The 15570-nt window shown below is 48.5% G+C and overlaps 1 protein-coding gene across 1 annotated transcript in view; it reads right to left on the bottom strand.

Annotated features, from left to right (window-relative positions):
* C8H9orf43 (chromosome 8 C9orf43 homolog) overlaps window positions 1-15570 on the bottom strand; it is a 906643-nt gene that overhangs the window by 619013 nt on the left and 272060 nt on the right. The window contains exon 3 of the mRNA XM_069612161.1: window positions 10766-10949. Coding sequence (XP_069468262.1) covers window positions 10766-10949 — 184 coding nt within the window. The remainder of the gene's footprint in view (window positions 1-10765; window positions 10950-15570) is intronic.

The raw sequence follows: 15570 nt of genomic DNA, 5'->3' as shown, positions 1-15570 counted from the left end.
ATAGATACACCAGCAGGAACAACTGGAACAGTAGTCTTAACAGGGAAACCCTTTGCTGACTTTGCAACAGTTAGCATGGGGGATGAGGGATCAGGAAGAGAAGGTGCTGCGGGATCAGGTTGTGTAGCAGAGGATTCTGCTGCAGCAAGCACAGCTGCGAAGGAAGTAGAAATCTGGGCATCGGGAGCATCAGAAATAGCGGTAGCTTCAGGAATCACAGTAGCTATAGCAACCTCAAGATTCGCAGCAGGGACTTCAGGTGTCTCAAATGTGGCAGGGAGTTTAGGAGCCATAGCAGCAGGAAGATCATGAATAGCAGTTGGACGTTTGGGTGCTGTAGCAGCTACAGACAGTTCAGGTGTTGCAACTACTGGTAGATCGGGTACCACAACCACTGGCGATTCAGGGGGTATCGAAGAAACTGAAGATGTTGATTGCTCAAGAGTGTTGTCTGATAGCACAGCCACACTTTGGCAAGCCCCGCTTGCCAACTCAGCATGCTCGGTGTGAACTGCGCCAGTCTCTTCAGCTGCCGTTGTCATTTCAGAAGAGGTTGTAAGTGTGAGTACTGGACAATAGGCAAGGGTGAGGGCGGAACCATCCTTTGACTCAGAGGGATCTCCAATTAGAAGACCACCCTTGTTTTGTGGTGTTATGGCTGTGTGAGTGATTTGAACCACCGGAGGAGTTAATTCTTTTCTGTCAGTACAACAACCTGAGTTACTGTGGCTGGAAGATGAAAGAGCTGTGTCAGTCTTTAGAAGGGATACATATGCTACATTTAGGTCTTCCATCTGCTTGGTATAAGTCTGTATCCTTTTCTGCGTGGCAATTCCAGGCCTTATCATGTCGATCTCTAAAGATAAGATGTCAGGTGTTGGACATAGTGTCAGATGGTCTGGTAACTTGTGTCCCTTCATAATATTCTGATAATGCAAATAAACAAAGTCATCATAGAGGTCTTCGGTCTTTCTTTTAAGGTGTAGGAGTTGTTCTTGTAGCAGGTAAGTATCATTTGTTTGATCTAAAGCTTCAGAAGCTGGTGTGGTAGAAAATTCGGTTGCAGCAATGGGAAGACTGACCTTAGGGTTATTGTGGTTAGTAGATACTGTGGAAGCATTTAGACAACCGATGGTTAGTATAGGTCTTTTGTACCCAGGACCAGATGCACAAACCTCAGGATAATGACTGCCTTGTCCTGTCAAATAAGGTTTTCCGGCATTCTGGGGGGATTGCCAAGCTGATCTTGCGCATATCACTCTGGCAACAGCGTATTCTGGTTTAGAGTCTCCCACAATGAGTGATATATCCTTAGCTGTTGCGGTGTTAGAAGGCTTGTCAGAAGACGCAGGAGAGTTTTTCACTGTTTGGTCTAACAAGATCTGTAAGAATTCATTATCTTGCTGTAGCTCTGCAACAGATAAGGACTGCGGATCATAGTCGCAAATGTCATAATAATTGTACATGGAAGAAGGGTCAGCTAGCCAGTGAGTATAGTACCGTGCTTGTAAATCTTTGTTTAATAAGGCGAGACTGTCCTTTAGACTAAGGTTCTTGTTTGCGGTCTTTAGGGAAACCATAGGTTTATGCAAAGGTTTCTTAACTCGAAAGGAAAGCATCTTTGGTCTGTGTGTGCCTTTCCGGCCTATGGAACAAGAAATTTTTTGCTCTTGCATTCTGTCAGGGATGGCACTCTATTAAGAGTAGCACAAGACACCCAGAAATGGTTTGGGTGGTTGTGCCAAAATAAAGTGGACAGATAAGTACACACACAGCAGAGAGGAAAGAGAACAAAGAGTAGGCCAGAGTAGCAAGGGAAAAAGGTACAGAATGAATTCCCTCTTGGGGTGTATGCAGATCTAGGAAAAGAGTATTCCACGAACCTTGGGAAAAACTCTAGCCTTCTACACAGTTTGCTATAACAGAGGCCCACGCTGTTTGCTCATGGCTTGGAACAGCAGCTATGGGTGTCTGTAATGTAGAAACGAAACAAGGGAAGGGGCAGAGGTTGACTGATGGGAACCAACAGACAAGCTCTGTACAAAAAGGGTCTACAAACAGTACAAGAGAAGATACTACAGACAAATCCAGGAAAGGAGGTGATAGCAAACTAGCAGAAGGAAATGAAGGGAAAGTCGTGTAACAGGATAGGATAGCAGAGGACAGTAAGGAACAAGGTTGAGAGCTCAGAGGAGCAGGAAAGCAATGAGCAAGCCCACAGGAGCAGGGCTGTAAGTTAGAGAGCCCAGATGAAAAGGGCTTAGGGCAGCAGAGTAAAGCAGGCTGCACGGTAAGGAACCCAGAAGGGCCGGGCGGCAAGGAGTTGGCCCTGAGGGGCAGGGCCGCTGGCCGTAGAAGGTAGCAGAGGACTGTATCGGGCTGCTAGGCCGAGAACCCAGCGGAAAAAGATAGGTAGTAGGCAGCGGAGCGTGATAAGCTGCAAAGTAGGAAGGCCAGAGGACAAGGGCTGTAGGCAACCGGAGTGAGGTAGGCTGCAGAGCAGGGAGCCCAGAGGACAAGGGCTGAACGCAGCCAGAGTGAGGCAGGCTGCAGAGCAGGGAGCCCAGAGGACAAGGGCTGAGGCTGGAAAGCAGCAGAGCGTGATCAGCTGAAATGTAGAGAGCCCGCAGGGCAAGGGCGGAGGCTGGAAGGCAGCAGAGTGTGATCGGCTGCAATGTGGAGAGCCCGGCAGGGCAAGGGCGGAAGCTGGAAGGCAGCAGAGCGTGATCAGCTGCAATGTGGAGAGCCCAAAGGAGCAGGGCTGTGAGGCAGGGAGCCTGGAAGGCAATGGCAGGAGGCAGCGAAGTGTAACAGGCTGCAAGGCAGGAAGCCCAGAGGAGCTGGACTGAGGTAGGGAGCCCAGAAGGCTAGGGCTGTAGACAGCAGGGTGTAGCAAGCTGCAAGGCAGGAAGCCCAGAGGAGCTGGACTGAGGCAGGGAGCCCAGAAGGCTAGGGCTGTAGGCAGCAGGGTGTAGCAAGCTGCAAGGCAGGATCCAAGCAGGAGAGATGGTAAACAGCATACAAAGATCCGTAGAAAGACGCGAAAGGTGGAGGAAGGACTCTCAGATGCAAGAGGCTGAGCCACTGCAGGCAGCAGCCTTTATACTGCCTAGCCCAGCACAGAGGCAGGCTAATTGGTTGCACCTGGCTAAGCACACCTGCAGGCAATCGGCCACCTCCCTTTCTGTTCCTGGGCTGGTGGAAGCAGGGCAAGTCCCTAGGGCTTCTGGGTGGTGTAGTTCCTTTGATAACCAATAGGAACAGCCAGGAATCAATGCTTGTACCCAGGTGCATTGTGGTATACGTAGTTTGTTGGAAAAAATAATAAAGCACCAAAGTCTCGCAAATGGGAAATAAAGTTCCCAAAATAAATATAGATGGATCCAAGAGTCTGTTGTAAATAAATGATAAACAAATAGTCCATATTGAGCGTAAATGGATGCGCCCGTGGCGCAGGCATGACACAGGCGCAGCCGCGCTGCCACTGGTGCCAGGCACTTGGTGAAAACCCTTGTTGCCGACTTTAATCCGAACGGTAGGGCTCTTAATTGGTAGTGGCATCCTTGAACCACAAACCTGAGGAACTTCCTGTGCCTTTTTAGAATGGGGATGTGGAAGTAAGCATCCTCCAGGTCCAGCAACGATAGGAAGTCGCCTTCCTCCAGCTGTCCCAGTACTTGCTGGAGGGTGACCATCCTGAATTTCTGTGCCTTGATGTATTTGTTTAACCGATGCAGGTCTAGGATGGGGCGCCAACCGCCTGTCTTCTTCCTGACGAGGAAGTACCTTGAGTATACTCCGGAGCCCAAGAGCCTCCTGGGGACGAGCTCGATGGCACCTTTCTTGAGCATCGCCTTTACCACCAACAGCAGTTGAGGGACGTGATTCTCCTTCCTGGCCACGGGAGGAATGAGAGGGCACTTATTTAGGAATTCCAGCGAGTGCCCATTGGCCCAGGTGTCCAACACCCAACGATCGGTGGAGATGGACTCCCACACCCTGACGAACTTCCTCAGTTGGCCTACCACTGGGGTGCTTCGGTGGGGGCCCGACCACCCGGCCGGGTCAGTCTTGCTTGGAAGCGGCCTTGCCTCCTTGGCGACGACGGCGGGATACCCCCTTGCTTGCCGCGACCTCTGTAGGCCTCCTGGGAAGAGGAGCGGGCCGCCTGGTGGTAGGTGGAGGAGCCACCGCTGGATCCTTTGGAGGCACCCTGTCTGCCTCCAGAGCTCCGAAAGGGCCGTCGCTGCTGAAGCACCCCAAGGGCCCGGGGCGTCTCCAAGTCGGTCTTGATGGCCTGTAGAGACTCATCCACCGCCTTACCAAAGAGGTTGTTGCCGTCGAACGGCATGTCCAACACTCTGGCCTGGACGTCCTGACGAAAGTCTGTCGCCTTGAGCCATCCTCATCGTCGGAGGCAAACTCCGTTGCCCAGTTGGCAAAATCCGGTATCGGCAATGTCCGTTGCCACAGTAATGGCGTGATCTGACTCCACCTCGCCCTCCTGCAGAATGTCTAGGGCCTCTGCCCTTTTGTCATCAGGCAGGAAATCTAGCAGTGGAGCTATCTTGAAACAGAGCTCCCTGTCGTAGCGGGCCATGATCGCTAAGGCATTAGCCGCATCAATCGTCGTTGCCGCCGACGAGATGACTCGTCGTCCCATAGAGTCCAACTTCTTACCCTCGCTGTCCGGCGGGGAAGTGGAAGTTGAAGCCGCCGCGCCCGCTGCCTTCTTCTTAGCCGCTGCCGAGACGACCAAGTCTGGAGTGGGCTCTGAGGCACAAGGGGGCGGCATCGGGGACTCGGTACTTCCTCTCGTACCTGACCCTCTTGGCAGGTGTCATGGCAGGGTTCTTGAGGACAGCAAGCCCCTCGTCCCAGATGTCGTCGAGTAAAGGCACCGCGAGGACCGTCTTCCTCTTAGCCTCTCGTCGTTGGTACAGAAACCCCCTTCTTTTTCTGTTCTTCAGGGCAGAGCTGGAAGAGCTCGGATGCCCTGGTTATCATGGCGTGGAAAGAGCCAATCTCGTCGGCTGGGGACGCCCGCGGGGGGTGACGACGGGATGTTTGCTGTGTCATCGCCGCCGTCATTGTCCGTCCCCGTCGCCGTATCCATCGCCGTATCCTCTCCCGGCGAGGGGGGTGAGGGGTCCACCGGCCTCGCGGGTACGAAGGGCGGAGAGGGGTGGACTCTCCTCCGCTTGTTCGGAGGGTTTCCCAACGGGCCTGGTTCTGGATCCTCCGTCGGGGTCCGTGGTAATCTCGTCCTTATTTCGGTACATAAGGATTGGATTGCCAACAAAATGGCGGCCGAGCTATCCTGGGGCTCGGGCAATGGCTGCGACGGATGGGAGGGCCGCTCCACTGGGCCCTGTTCGTCGTCCTCGTCGCTATCTTCGATCACGTCAGCAGGGACATGTCATGATCTCTGCTTCCAAAAGGTCAGGGTTTTCCCAACTCCCTTGGAAGCAGATCCATAACCCAGGTTCCGAGTGCCAACCAGTCCCAATTGGGACCTTTTGGACCCAGTCCTGGCGCCAGTGGCACCAGGCTCATAAATATGCCCAGTCCCAGCGCTGGAAGCGCCGGGCTCATAATGCTTGGGTGGACTTACCTGCAGCAGACCATGCTGCTTACTTGCCTGCCAGTTGAGCCTCTGATCCTCTTCTGTTTGGAACTACTTTTCCTGTTGGGTGGGGCAGGAGCCACTCCCTAGATTCAGAACACTGGAACTCTTCTGGAAAGCAGGAACTCTTTTCTTACCTAGGCGTGGCTGTGGAAGGAGACACCTAAGCACTACAGGAGGCTATTTAAACCACACCCGATGGATGAATCTTGCTTTGCGTTATTCTGCATCCTCTGCAGCAGAACGCTCATCGTGTCTTCTGCATCTGATCCTGGGCCTAAGGAAAAAGGCTTACCATCCTGAATCCAGTCTTCAGCAACACCTATAAAGACAAGAAAGAACAGGTTAGCATTACGGTCTTCAGTGACAGCTCTTCACTTACCTGGTCCATCGGCTGTCACCAACGCCTCGCGCTGCATTTCGGCATCTGAAAGACAAAGGCTTACCTACTCTTCGTGCACTCCGGAGGTCTTCACACTGCATTCCGGCATCTGAAAGACAAAAGCTTACCAACTCTTCGCACGCTCCGGAGGCCTTCGGCGCTGCATCCCGCATCTGAAAGACAAAACAAGGTGCGTTTAAAGACATTGGGGAACTTTAATACTCACGTGCCATTACTCCTTTCCACATCTAACCCAGTGGGTATTCCGGCACCCTGCAGCCGCTCCGAACTTGTACCTGCAAAATAAAAAGACAGTTAGAGCGCATCGTGAAGCAGGCAACAAGCGCTTACTTACGTGCTTCCAGGCGCTTCTATTCATCACACGGGCTCCATCTTCAACTCACTTCAGCCCGTCATCCCCCATCGCCGGAACCCTGCAAAACAAGAAACATCATTACTAAAGACTTTAAAGACATTAGAATTACTCGAAACTTACCGTTCGTGCAGTAAACGACGGACAGCAGTCCTCAGAAGTCAAGAGGCCTGCTCCCCTTATCCAGTGAAGAAACTGGTTACAGCACCCTGCCCCGAGGCAGATGGAGAGCACGGCGTTCACTTACCTAAGGTGAGAGCGTTAACCTTTGGGGTTCTGCAGGAGAAGAGAAAGGGAAGAAGAGAGAGACATTCAATAACCCAGTTCCTTAATCCCATATTTTCTATCTGCAGACATCTTACCCTTCGAGTCAGACATACAGTGCACAGAGGTCCAGCCCAAAGAGCCAGCCGTGTGTTACACATCACCTTTGAAGATACGGTATACGCCCAGTCAAGACCGGCGCCTCTACGGGAATCAGGTGAGCGTTACAGGACCGTCCCCTGGGATCGAACCTTCTCGAACCTCTCGAGGTTTATGAACCTCTCGTTGAGGCCTATGGACCTTTCTTTGAGGCCCCTCTCGGTCTCCACCAGTTCCTCCTCAGAGGCTGATTCCGAGTCTGTAACGGCCACCGCCCCCCCCTCTTTTTCAGCCGGGGGCTTCACGGGGGTCTTTGCGGTGGGCTGGAAAGAGGATTCCCTCCGCAGCGGCAGGGATACTCTGGGCCCAGAGGCCGTTTCCATTGGCGTAGTCTCAGCCGGCTAATGTGAAACGCCAGTTTAGGTTGTTTCAAATCCTCTTTGCTATTTACCATCACTTCGGAGCCCTTTGCAATTTAGACCAGTCTTTCCCTGCAATTGAGGGCACTATGTTTGAATAATGTAGAGAACAGACCTTGTACTTTTTATGATATGTAATACAGGTTTCAGTGCCTCACATATGTTGGGTTTGCCAGAGGTTTATGGTTCATACTCTGGGTATAAAACTAATTGACATAAAACTGAGATTCTACCACTAAGCCACAAAGTGCCAGCAGGGAATTTAGGAGAGACATTGGACATACAGTATTAAAGCACACATAGTTACTTTGGTATTAATCTTCACAGAAATATATCAACTCTGGTGAATACTAATTTCGATAAACTATGGATAAAGTTTTTGGAACTGCGTCACTGCTCCTGTCTCCTTTATGGGAAGGATATCTTTATCTACTATGACTACAACACATATCTATTATAAATTATCTATTAAGCTGCATATTGCTTAAGATAACAAATATTTCAAAATCTTGGAGTGGTGGTTGGTGAAGTTGCTGTGGGAGGGCTGAGGTGGGGTTTGGCTAGGGCCAAACTCAATATCAACTACTCCAGCTTGAAAACCAAGGACTGTGAAATCCCAGTGGTAGGGAAAGTAAAGACTCTTAGGTGTTTTTCTTGAATCTTTACTTAGCGCTGAAACACAGATAAATAGACTTCCAGAAACTGCCAACACTATTTATTCTCAGATAACTGAAAAACATCAGACTCTCATTTAGGAAGCCAACTGCATTACAATAGCACATGTTATTATACTTCTCCGGATAGACTATTGTAATGCTCTATTGAGAGGCGCCAACAAAGCAGTCTGCAAAAGCTTCAAATTGTTCAAAACGAAACTGGCTGCATCATCAATGGAATTTCCCCGGCAGGTACACATCTCAACCAGGAGACAGGCCTTACACTGGCTCCCAGTACCTTCACGGGTTCAGTTTAAGTCTGCCTCTCTCTTCCATAAATGCCTATATGGGAAAGCGCCAGTGCACCTGAAATCCTACCTGCCCAGATATGAGCCTAGTAGAAATCTATGATCATCTAGCGTGCCACTGGTTGGCCGCCTGAGAACTAAACGCCTAAATGGCTTAGGCAAATCTTTCCCCAGCAAGGCTGTCCAGCTATGGAACTCCCTCCCCCTGAATTTCAGACAAGAATCTAACTTCAAGCTCTTCCGCAAATCCCTAAAAACATTCATTTTCTGTTAAATCTTTCTGCTCAGGAATACTTAATCAGTACCATATCTGTCCTGTCCTTTCTGTTTGTCTTACTGTGTTGTGTAATTGTGCGCCTAGTTGTCTGCAGATTCCCGGGACCATACAAATATATATATATATATATTTTTTTCTTTTTTTTAAACAAACCCCCTTCTAAAACTTCAAGATCTTTATACATTTTGCTGTGGGAGGCCTCTGTTCCCTAAATCTGAAACTATATATGTGGGCCACTAGTTTAGACCAGCTTGCGAGACTTGAAATTTACGGTCTTGAAACACCGGCTTGGGCAAGTTATGAATCTTCCTTAATAACCTTGTTCAATACTCTTTCTATAGTAGCTGACGAGGTGGGTGTGGTGGGCAGCCAATGTGGAGGCTTGAAACGGGGTCCTTACCACACAGGGAAAGATCATGCTCCAAGCCTCCTCGGAGCAGGAGTCTGCCATCTTCCATCGCATGGATCAAAGGTTAGTGGGTTCCCCGCATCTCGTGCTCCTTTCCTCCATCCCCAAACCCTTCCCTACCCAAACCACACTTCGCTGCGCTCCTCTCACCCTCGCTGGCGCCGGGAACAGGACTGTTCCCGGCGCATCTCTGGCACACAATTAGCGTAGTCCCTTCTCCCCTTTGGCAGCGATTATTTTCTATTCATTTCCACGGCGTCCATTTTGTTTATTTTTTCCCCATTCATTTCAATGGCTGCCATGGGAGGGACTGACTACATGTAGTCCGTTCTGCCCAATCCCTGATGGCCAATTTTGTTGCTTTTTTTTTCTCGAGTCGAGAAAGGGTTTCAACACCGTTTCTCAGCTTGAGAACAAAATGCTGTTAGTACCGTGGTAGGACTTTTCCAGGTACTAATAGCAATATAACCCTCAGCGGGGGCCATTACCGGTCTAGTAATGCCCCCGGGGTTACGTGAAAGCCCTCGCTTTGCTCTGGCTTGTAACTTTCACCCCGGGAGCATTACCAGACCGGTAATGCCCCCTCCTCGGGTTCTATTGCTTCAGTGTCTAGATAGTACAGAGACAATGTCCTTGGAGAATCCTCTTTTCCAGTGTGCCACGTGCATATGGCTAGCCATCTATAAATCTTTGTCTTTAACCTAAATTGTCTTATAACTCCCCAATCTGGCACAAAGACCAATTGGAGGTAGGAGTTTCTTAAATACAGAAAAAAAATATGTTCTCTCACTGGGACAGTGTTTTGATAAGGGAATTCTCATCTCATTTGAAACTCTACAACGGACTTTTCATATTGGTAAGAAAGACTTTTGGAAGAATCTTAATTTACGCCATTGTGTAAATACTGGACATTTGTAATCCTGATCATACGGACTCGAAATTGGATACATAACTCAGGACCACAGCGACCATGTAACAAAGCAAATCCTGGGCATATGCTATTCTCCAATCACTGATAGAATGCCCAATGGATTGTTTCCAGAATCTATGTGAAAGGGGATCCATGTGGTTTCTCAGCACGACACTTTTACTTATGCCGGTTTCTTGGGTCCGCTTTAGCTATGGGGAATCAGATTTCATCGGCCTGCTCACTCTTCAGCTGTGGGGGACACCCCTGCAAACCTAAAACTCCTGTGTGGGCAAATGCTCCTTACCCTTACGCAACCCTGCCTCTTACCCCGCTCCTCACACCCCCATGGAAACAAACCTTTCCCCACCCCTGACTTCAACACCCTTCCATAACCCGCTCTTTATCTTGCCATCACGCAACTTCCAGGTATCTGGAGTCATGAGATTAACACATGCACAAATCCCGACAGGAAAAGGAACCTCAGATTGAAGTTGAGCAAAGTTCTCTGGCTAGACTGTATGAAAGAATGGCACCAAAGCTCCAGAGATACCAATACTGATTGTGCATAGCATTCTGGAACGTGTAAAGCTCCATAGCATATATAGGCCTCTCTGAATTGATGGAGAGCATGTGGGGGGAATGGCACATTTCTACACCCATTTTGGGACTGCCCGTTTGTACACAAGTTTTGGTTTGATTTGTAAGTGTGAGGAACACGGTGTGGTGGGTGGAGAGCAATTTAGTTTTTTTTTATTTTACATTCAAACTCTTTTATGGTTGATGCATCTGAAATATTAAAGATTCACAAAACACTGTAAAGGAACAATATTATCAATTCTACTAAGTACCTGGCGCCTTATATTGGTATTTCCTCTTTGATTACTGTTCTCTTGCTATTTGAAAACTATGCTACTTTAAACACGCTTTATTTCATGGACTATACAGGAATGTGCACTTATCTAAAATCCAGAGGGCAATCAGAAAATATTTTTTGTATTACATTGTGATTTTGAAATATCAACTTGCTCAAACACCAGTGTACCTGAAATTAGCAGATTTGTGAGAAAAGCTGTGCAGTGATGCTTCGTAGGAAAACGGATCATATACATGTTCCTGTTCAGTCTGTGTGGCACACGATCTTGACAAACTACGGTATTGCATTGAACCTTCCGTCGTTTGAGGATAAAAGCTGGGCAGGGTTATTATTTTCATTGTCGGTAGTTCATCTGAATAAAAACAAAATCAACACCACATAAAAATTGGGCATTTATGATTGTACTATAGAAAATGTTACCTACCTGTAATAACAACTCAACAGTATGGCTATTTGATTTATCTTGATTAACTAAAGGTGCCCCCTCTCTAAAAACTGGAATTGTTAGCCCCATGACCACCATATTTGGGCTAGTGATATAAACCTTTCTTATTTACAAATAACAACCTTGCCCACTTCCATGTGGTTGGTCAGTGTGTCCCCCTCAGTCATACTGAAAGGGCAGAGTTTCTCCCCAACTCTTGTATGGCTCAAAATCCACAGACGCTTCAGACACTACCTGAAGTCTCGCAGCCTCTAGAGCTCCATTTTCTGCTATACCTGGATATGGAGCCGCTAGTGTAGCCAGGGTTCTGAAGCTAACTAGTAAGATCTTAGTGGGCTTTGCTTTCAGATAACCATTGCAAATCGCGTTTGGACCAGCAGATCAGGATTCCTTGTTAGTATCAATGTGCAGGGTATAATGATTCAATCACTAAGAGATACTTCTGTTTGTTGTGGGAACTGCAAAAGGACCCTATGTGTAGTAACTGTAACTAGGGGCCACTAATTAATAAGGGCGGACCCCAAAGAGTAGCAAATATGTGTTTAGTTACAAGTATACATACAGCTAAAACAAAAGACTACACAGTGCCATATATCATTTGTTTCAGTTTTCAGTCAGAGGAGTACTATGGTTTTCAAGTGGTGTTGCTAAGACTAAGTCAAGGGAAAAGAGCTTTGTGATGAGCAATACACCATAGTCCATTAACCCATTCATGGGGCTTTTTAAAAAAAAAAACTGCCTACAATGTGAAGGTAAGGCACAGCACGAGTACATGATTTGCTGAGGGTCGCATGCTTTGTGTAACGGGTCAAGCCATTCTGCAATTTAAGTATTCAACTACTTATTTTCCCAGCTCCAATCGGTACACATATTTGGGAATGTTTGGCTTTTCAAGAGCTAAAATATCAATTTGTTTTTGGAGAGATGCCTTAAAAAGTATACATGTTATACAAAAAACAATCAGACAAAATACAGGAACTCTATACAAACATGTTAAGCTAAAAGGAGAAAGAAATTTGTATTTATTTTAAAAAATTTACTTTCAGGGGGCGTGGATAGCAGCTCCGACGATGCAGTCGCTCTGCTGATAGCCTTATCTGGATAAGGCTTTGCTCCTCATGGATCGCACTCAAAGATTGCAGAGTCGTAGGGGACCTCCTTCAAATTCCCCTCCTGATGTAATCACCAGGGTCCACTTCTTTACCACCAGGCAAGAATTCTTGGCTTTGGGGCGTACAAAGGATGAACTGACTTTCCAGATCCTTTCAAGCCTCTGCATGAAGCCCAGCAATTAAGATAATAACAGCGCTTCCAGATCTTAGCCACAGCCAATAAGCCAGCGAAAGATATGGGAAGCTGGACGAAACAGCCCAGGAGAAAAGCGATGCAAAACTTGGCCCACACAGTGAGGGACAGGTGAAGGCAGTCGACGCAGCGCGGATCGATCCAAAATAGCGCTGACAGTCGTGCTGAAACTTCAATGCACATAACACCAGTCCACCAGCTTGCCAGTACTGTTCCCGGCTCGGCCGCTTGTTGAAAATGAATTGCAGCTAGCGCTGCCTCCCGCACACCCACCACCCCTCTACTCCAACGCCTGGATACCACGGTGAGTGGGGCGGGAGCAAAGGTACTTGGTGAGCTAAGCTAGGGGGAGTGCCTGTCCCTCACTTGGAGTGCTCGTGGCGGTCTACTAGGCAAGCAGCTACGCCACAGGTGACACATGCTCCTCGCCCGCCCAGGGGTATGAGAGGCAGCATTGCGGTGCGACAACAAGTGGCCCGGGACTCTCAGCGGCCAGTGCTTTCCCCTGCGGCGGGAGAATTGGATCGGCTCACAGGCTCTATCATCATCCGTTGGGGGCACTGTGTTTGGAGCCTTCCTGATAAGGCTTGAATCTCCAGGACTAGCTGCGGCTCCCCAAGCTACTTCACCTCGGCCTGGGTCTGGTGCCTGCAAGGTAACTTTCCAGGAGGAGTATAGGCAACTGGTTCCCTCAATATATATTTACACAATCACTCCCAGCCTCCCCAGTGGTGTGCATGCTCTGGGCTTCACTGGGAAGCATGTCTAGAGAAGCAAAAACTCACAAGAATGTGGCTAAAGCCACAATGTTGCTACCCTGTGATAAGGGTGGGAAAAAAGTGGATATGGCAAAATCCTCACCTCATTCTCCGGACCCGCTGTGGGTCAAATGGCTACTATGGAGGGAATTCAAGCTTTTTTGTACGACATTAAAACTGAATTCCGGAACTGTATGGCTGGAATATCAACAAAACTGGACCGCCTAGACCAGAAAGAAATCGAAGCAGAACAAAGATTGGAAGAGACAGAGGAACAAGTCATGGACCAAGCGACTACACTGGCGGACATGCAACAGAGGATCCAATCCCCTGGAAAGGCAAAATGATACCTTGGAAAGTAAGCAGGAGGACATGGAGAACGGGGGGTGGAGGAACAATCTACGAATTAGAGGGGTGCCCTCCTCCATCTCCGACCAAGCTCTTATGGAACTATGTGGGGGACTTTTTCCAAGCACTTTGCCTCATCTGGATAAGGCCTTTCTCCTCCTGGATGGCACTCAAAGATTGCAGAGTCGTAGGGGACCACCGTCAAATTCCCCTCCTGATGTAATCACCAGGGTCCACTTCTTTACCACCAAGCAAGAAATCTTGGCTATGGGGCGTATAAAGAATGAACTGACTTTCTAGATCTCTGCACTGCAAATTGATCAGGACATGGCACTGGTAACAAATCAGAAGCGAAGAGCTCTCGGGCCCCTGTCCCTATTCTTGCAGGACCAAAACATCAAGTGTAGGTGGTTATTCCCTTCTACCCTATAGTTCACATTCAAGGGCACAACCCGTACTATCAACAGACTGGAGGAAGCTGAGGGAATTCCGAGAATCGCCCCGCCGGGGGGAGAGGAAGACTCTCCCTCCGACACTCAGATCACTGGCAAGATTGATGGACCAAAGATGAAAAACAACTCCTGGCCGAGTATTGCTAAAAGTCGCAAACCAAGAAAATCCTCCCCACACTCTTGAATCCTCGGCACGGCTACGCAAGACAACCCGTATTTGGGTAGGGAATGAGCGGTAAGCATGCTGGAAGCGCTGACAGACATTGGCCAACTATGGGCTCCATGTGGCTCACCTGGAGGCCGAAGGGGCGGGAAGCACCGCAAGCTTTCAGTTCTTTATTGAAGTTCTCGTTTTTTGTTTTTGCTTTTGTTGGTTCAGTTGGAACTATGATTGGCACATGGACCTATGCAGACACTAACCTCTAATGGCAGATGACACTCTTCTGCCCCCTCTACAGTAGATGCCGTCCCTAAATTGCCCCCATTGGCCCATCAAAATTTTGAGTTTGTCTCACTTAACGTCAAGAAGCTAAACTCTCCAGTACAACGCAAGTCGGTTCTGTGACGCCTGAAGGTTTTGGACGGCACAGTGATCCTCTTACAAGAAACATCTTCTTCCTTTGGATTTCACTCGTCTACGGAACAAAGACTTTCCTAAACAATTTCTGGCTTCCTGTGGCTCCAAAACTAGGGGGACGGCCATCTTACTGGCGAAAGGTAAGAGATTTGAAGAACTGGACATTATCCGAGACCCTGGAGGGTGATATGTTGGTGTCAAAGGTATGTTGTTTGGGCAATTGTACTCCTTTGCTTCGATTTATGCCCCTAAGGTGGGGCAGGAACAATTTTTCAGAGACTTGGAGGCTCCAGTCCTCCCCTTCTTGGAGGGTCAGGTTCTCATTGCGATGACATTAATGGGGTTCCCGACCCCATGATGGATAAAATGCATGACCCCACTCCGAGAGACTTCAAGATCGCCTTAAGCATTCTCAATGTTTTCAGATCTCTGGGGATGGTGGACGTGTGAAGGGTATTACAGCCAGGGGAACGTATTACTTTTTTCTTTTCTCAAGTTCACTGCTCCTCTTCTTGCATAGACCTAATCCTGGCGTCTCCCCATTTTATGTCATACATTGAAAAGGTATCTATTGGCCCCAAGGTGCTGTATGACCACGCCCCGGTACAATTAAGGGTTAGGTTTTGTGACCCTGCCCCATCCTCTAGGCCACAGTGGCGGTTGTATGATCCAATTTTAAATGATATGTCCCTTAGGTACACAGTGGCCATAGCCATGCGGGATTATTTTAGAGAAACTCGGTTGAACTTACCTCAACAGTTGCCACTTGGGATGCTATGTAGGCAGAGATCAGGGGAGTCTTGATAGCTCACACCTCGGCTTACAATATGTGGAAAAAACGAGCCCGTACCCAATTGAAACAAGACATTTCTGAAATTGAAGGGAAATATAAAACTCCATAAAGCTTTGTGAATTGCACGAAATGAACTGGAGGCCCTATACGCTGAGGAGACCGTGCACTCTCTTTTAGTAACTAAGCAGGGTATCTACGCCAAAAGTAATAAGGCCAACCCATTTTTACCAAGGAAACTGGCCAAGTCAAAAAAACGGAACATGATCATAGGCCTAAGAGACCAGCAAGGGGTGGT

This window comes from Ambystoma mexicanum, chromosome 8 (assembly GCF_040938575.1).
Source record: "Ambystoma mexicanum isolate Mex_15411 chromosome 8, UKY_AmexF1_1, whole genome shotgun sequence".
In the NCBI taxonomy this organism is placed as follows: Eukaryota; Metazoa; Chordata; class Amphibia; order Caudata; family Ambystomatidae; genus Ambystoma; species Ambystoma mexicanum.
Note: the sequence above shows the minus strand (reverse complement) of the source record. Positions and strands in the feature narration are given on the sequence as shown.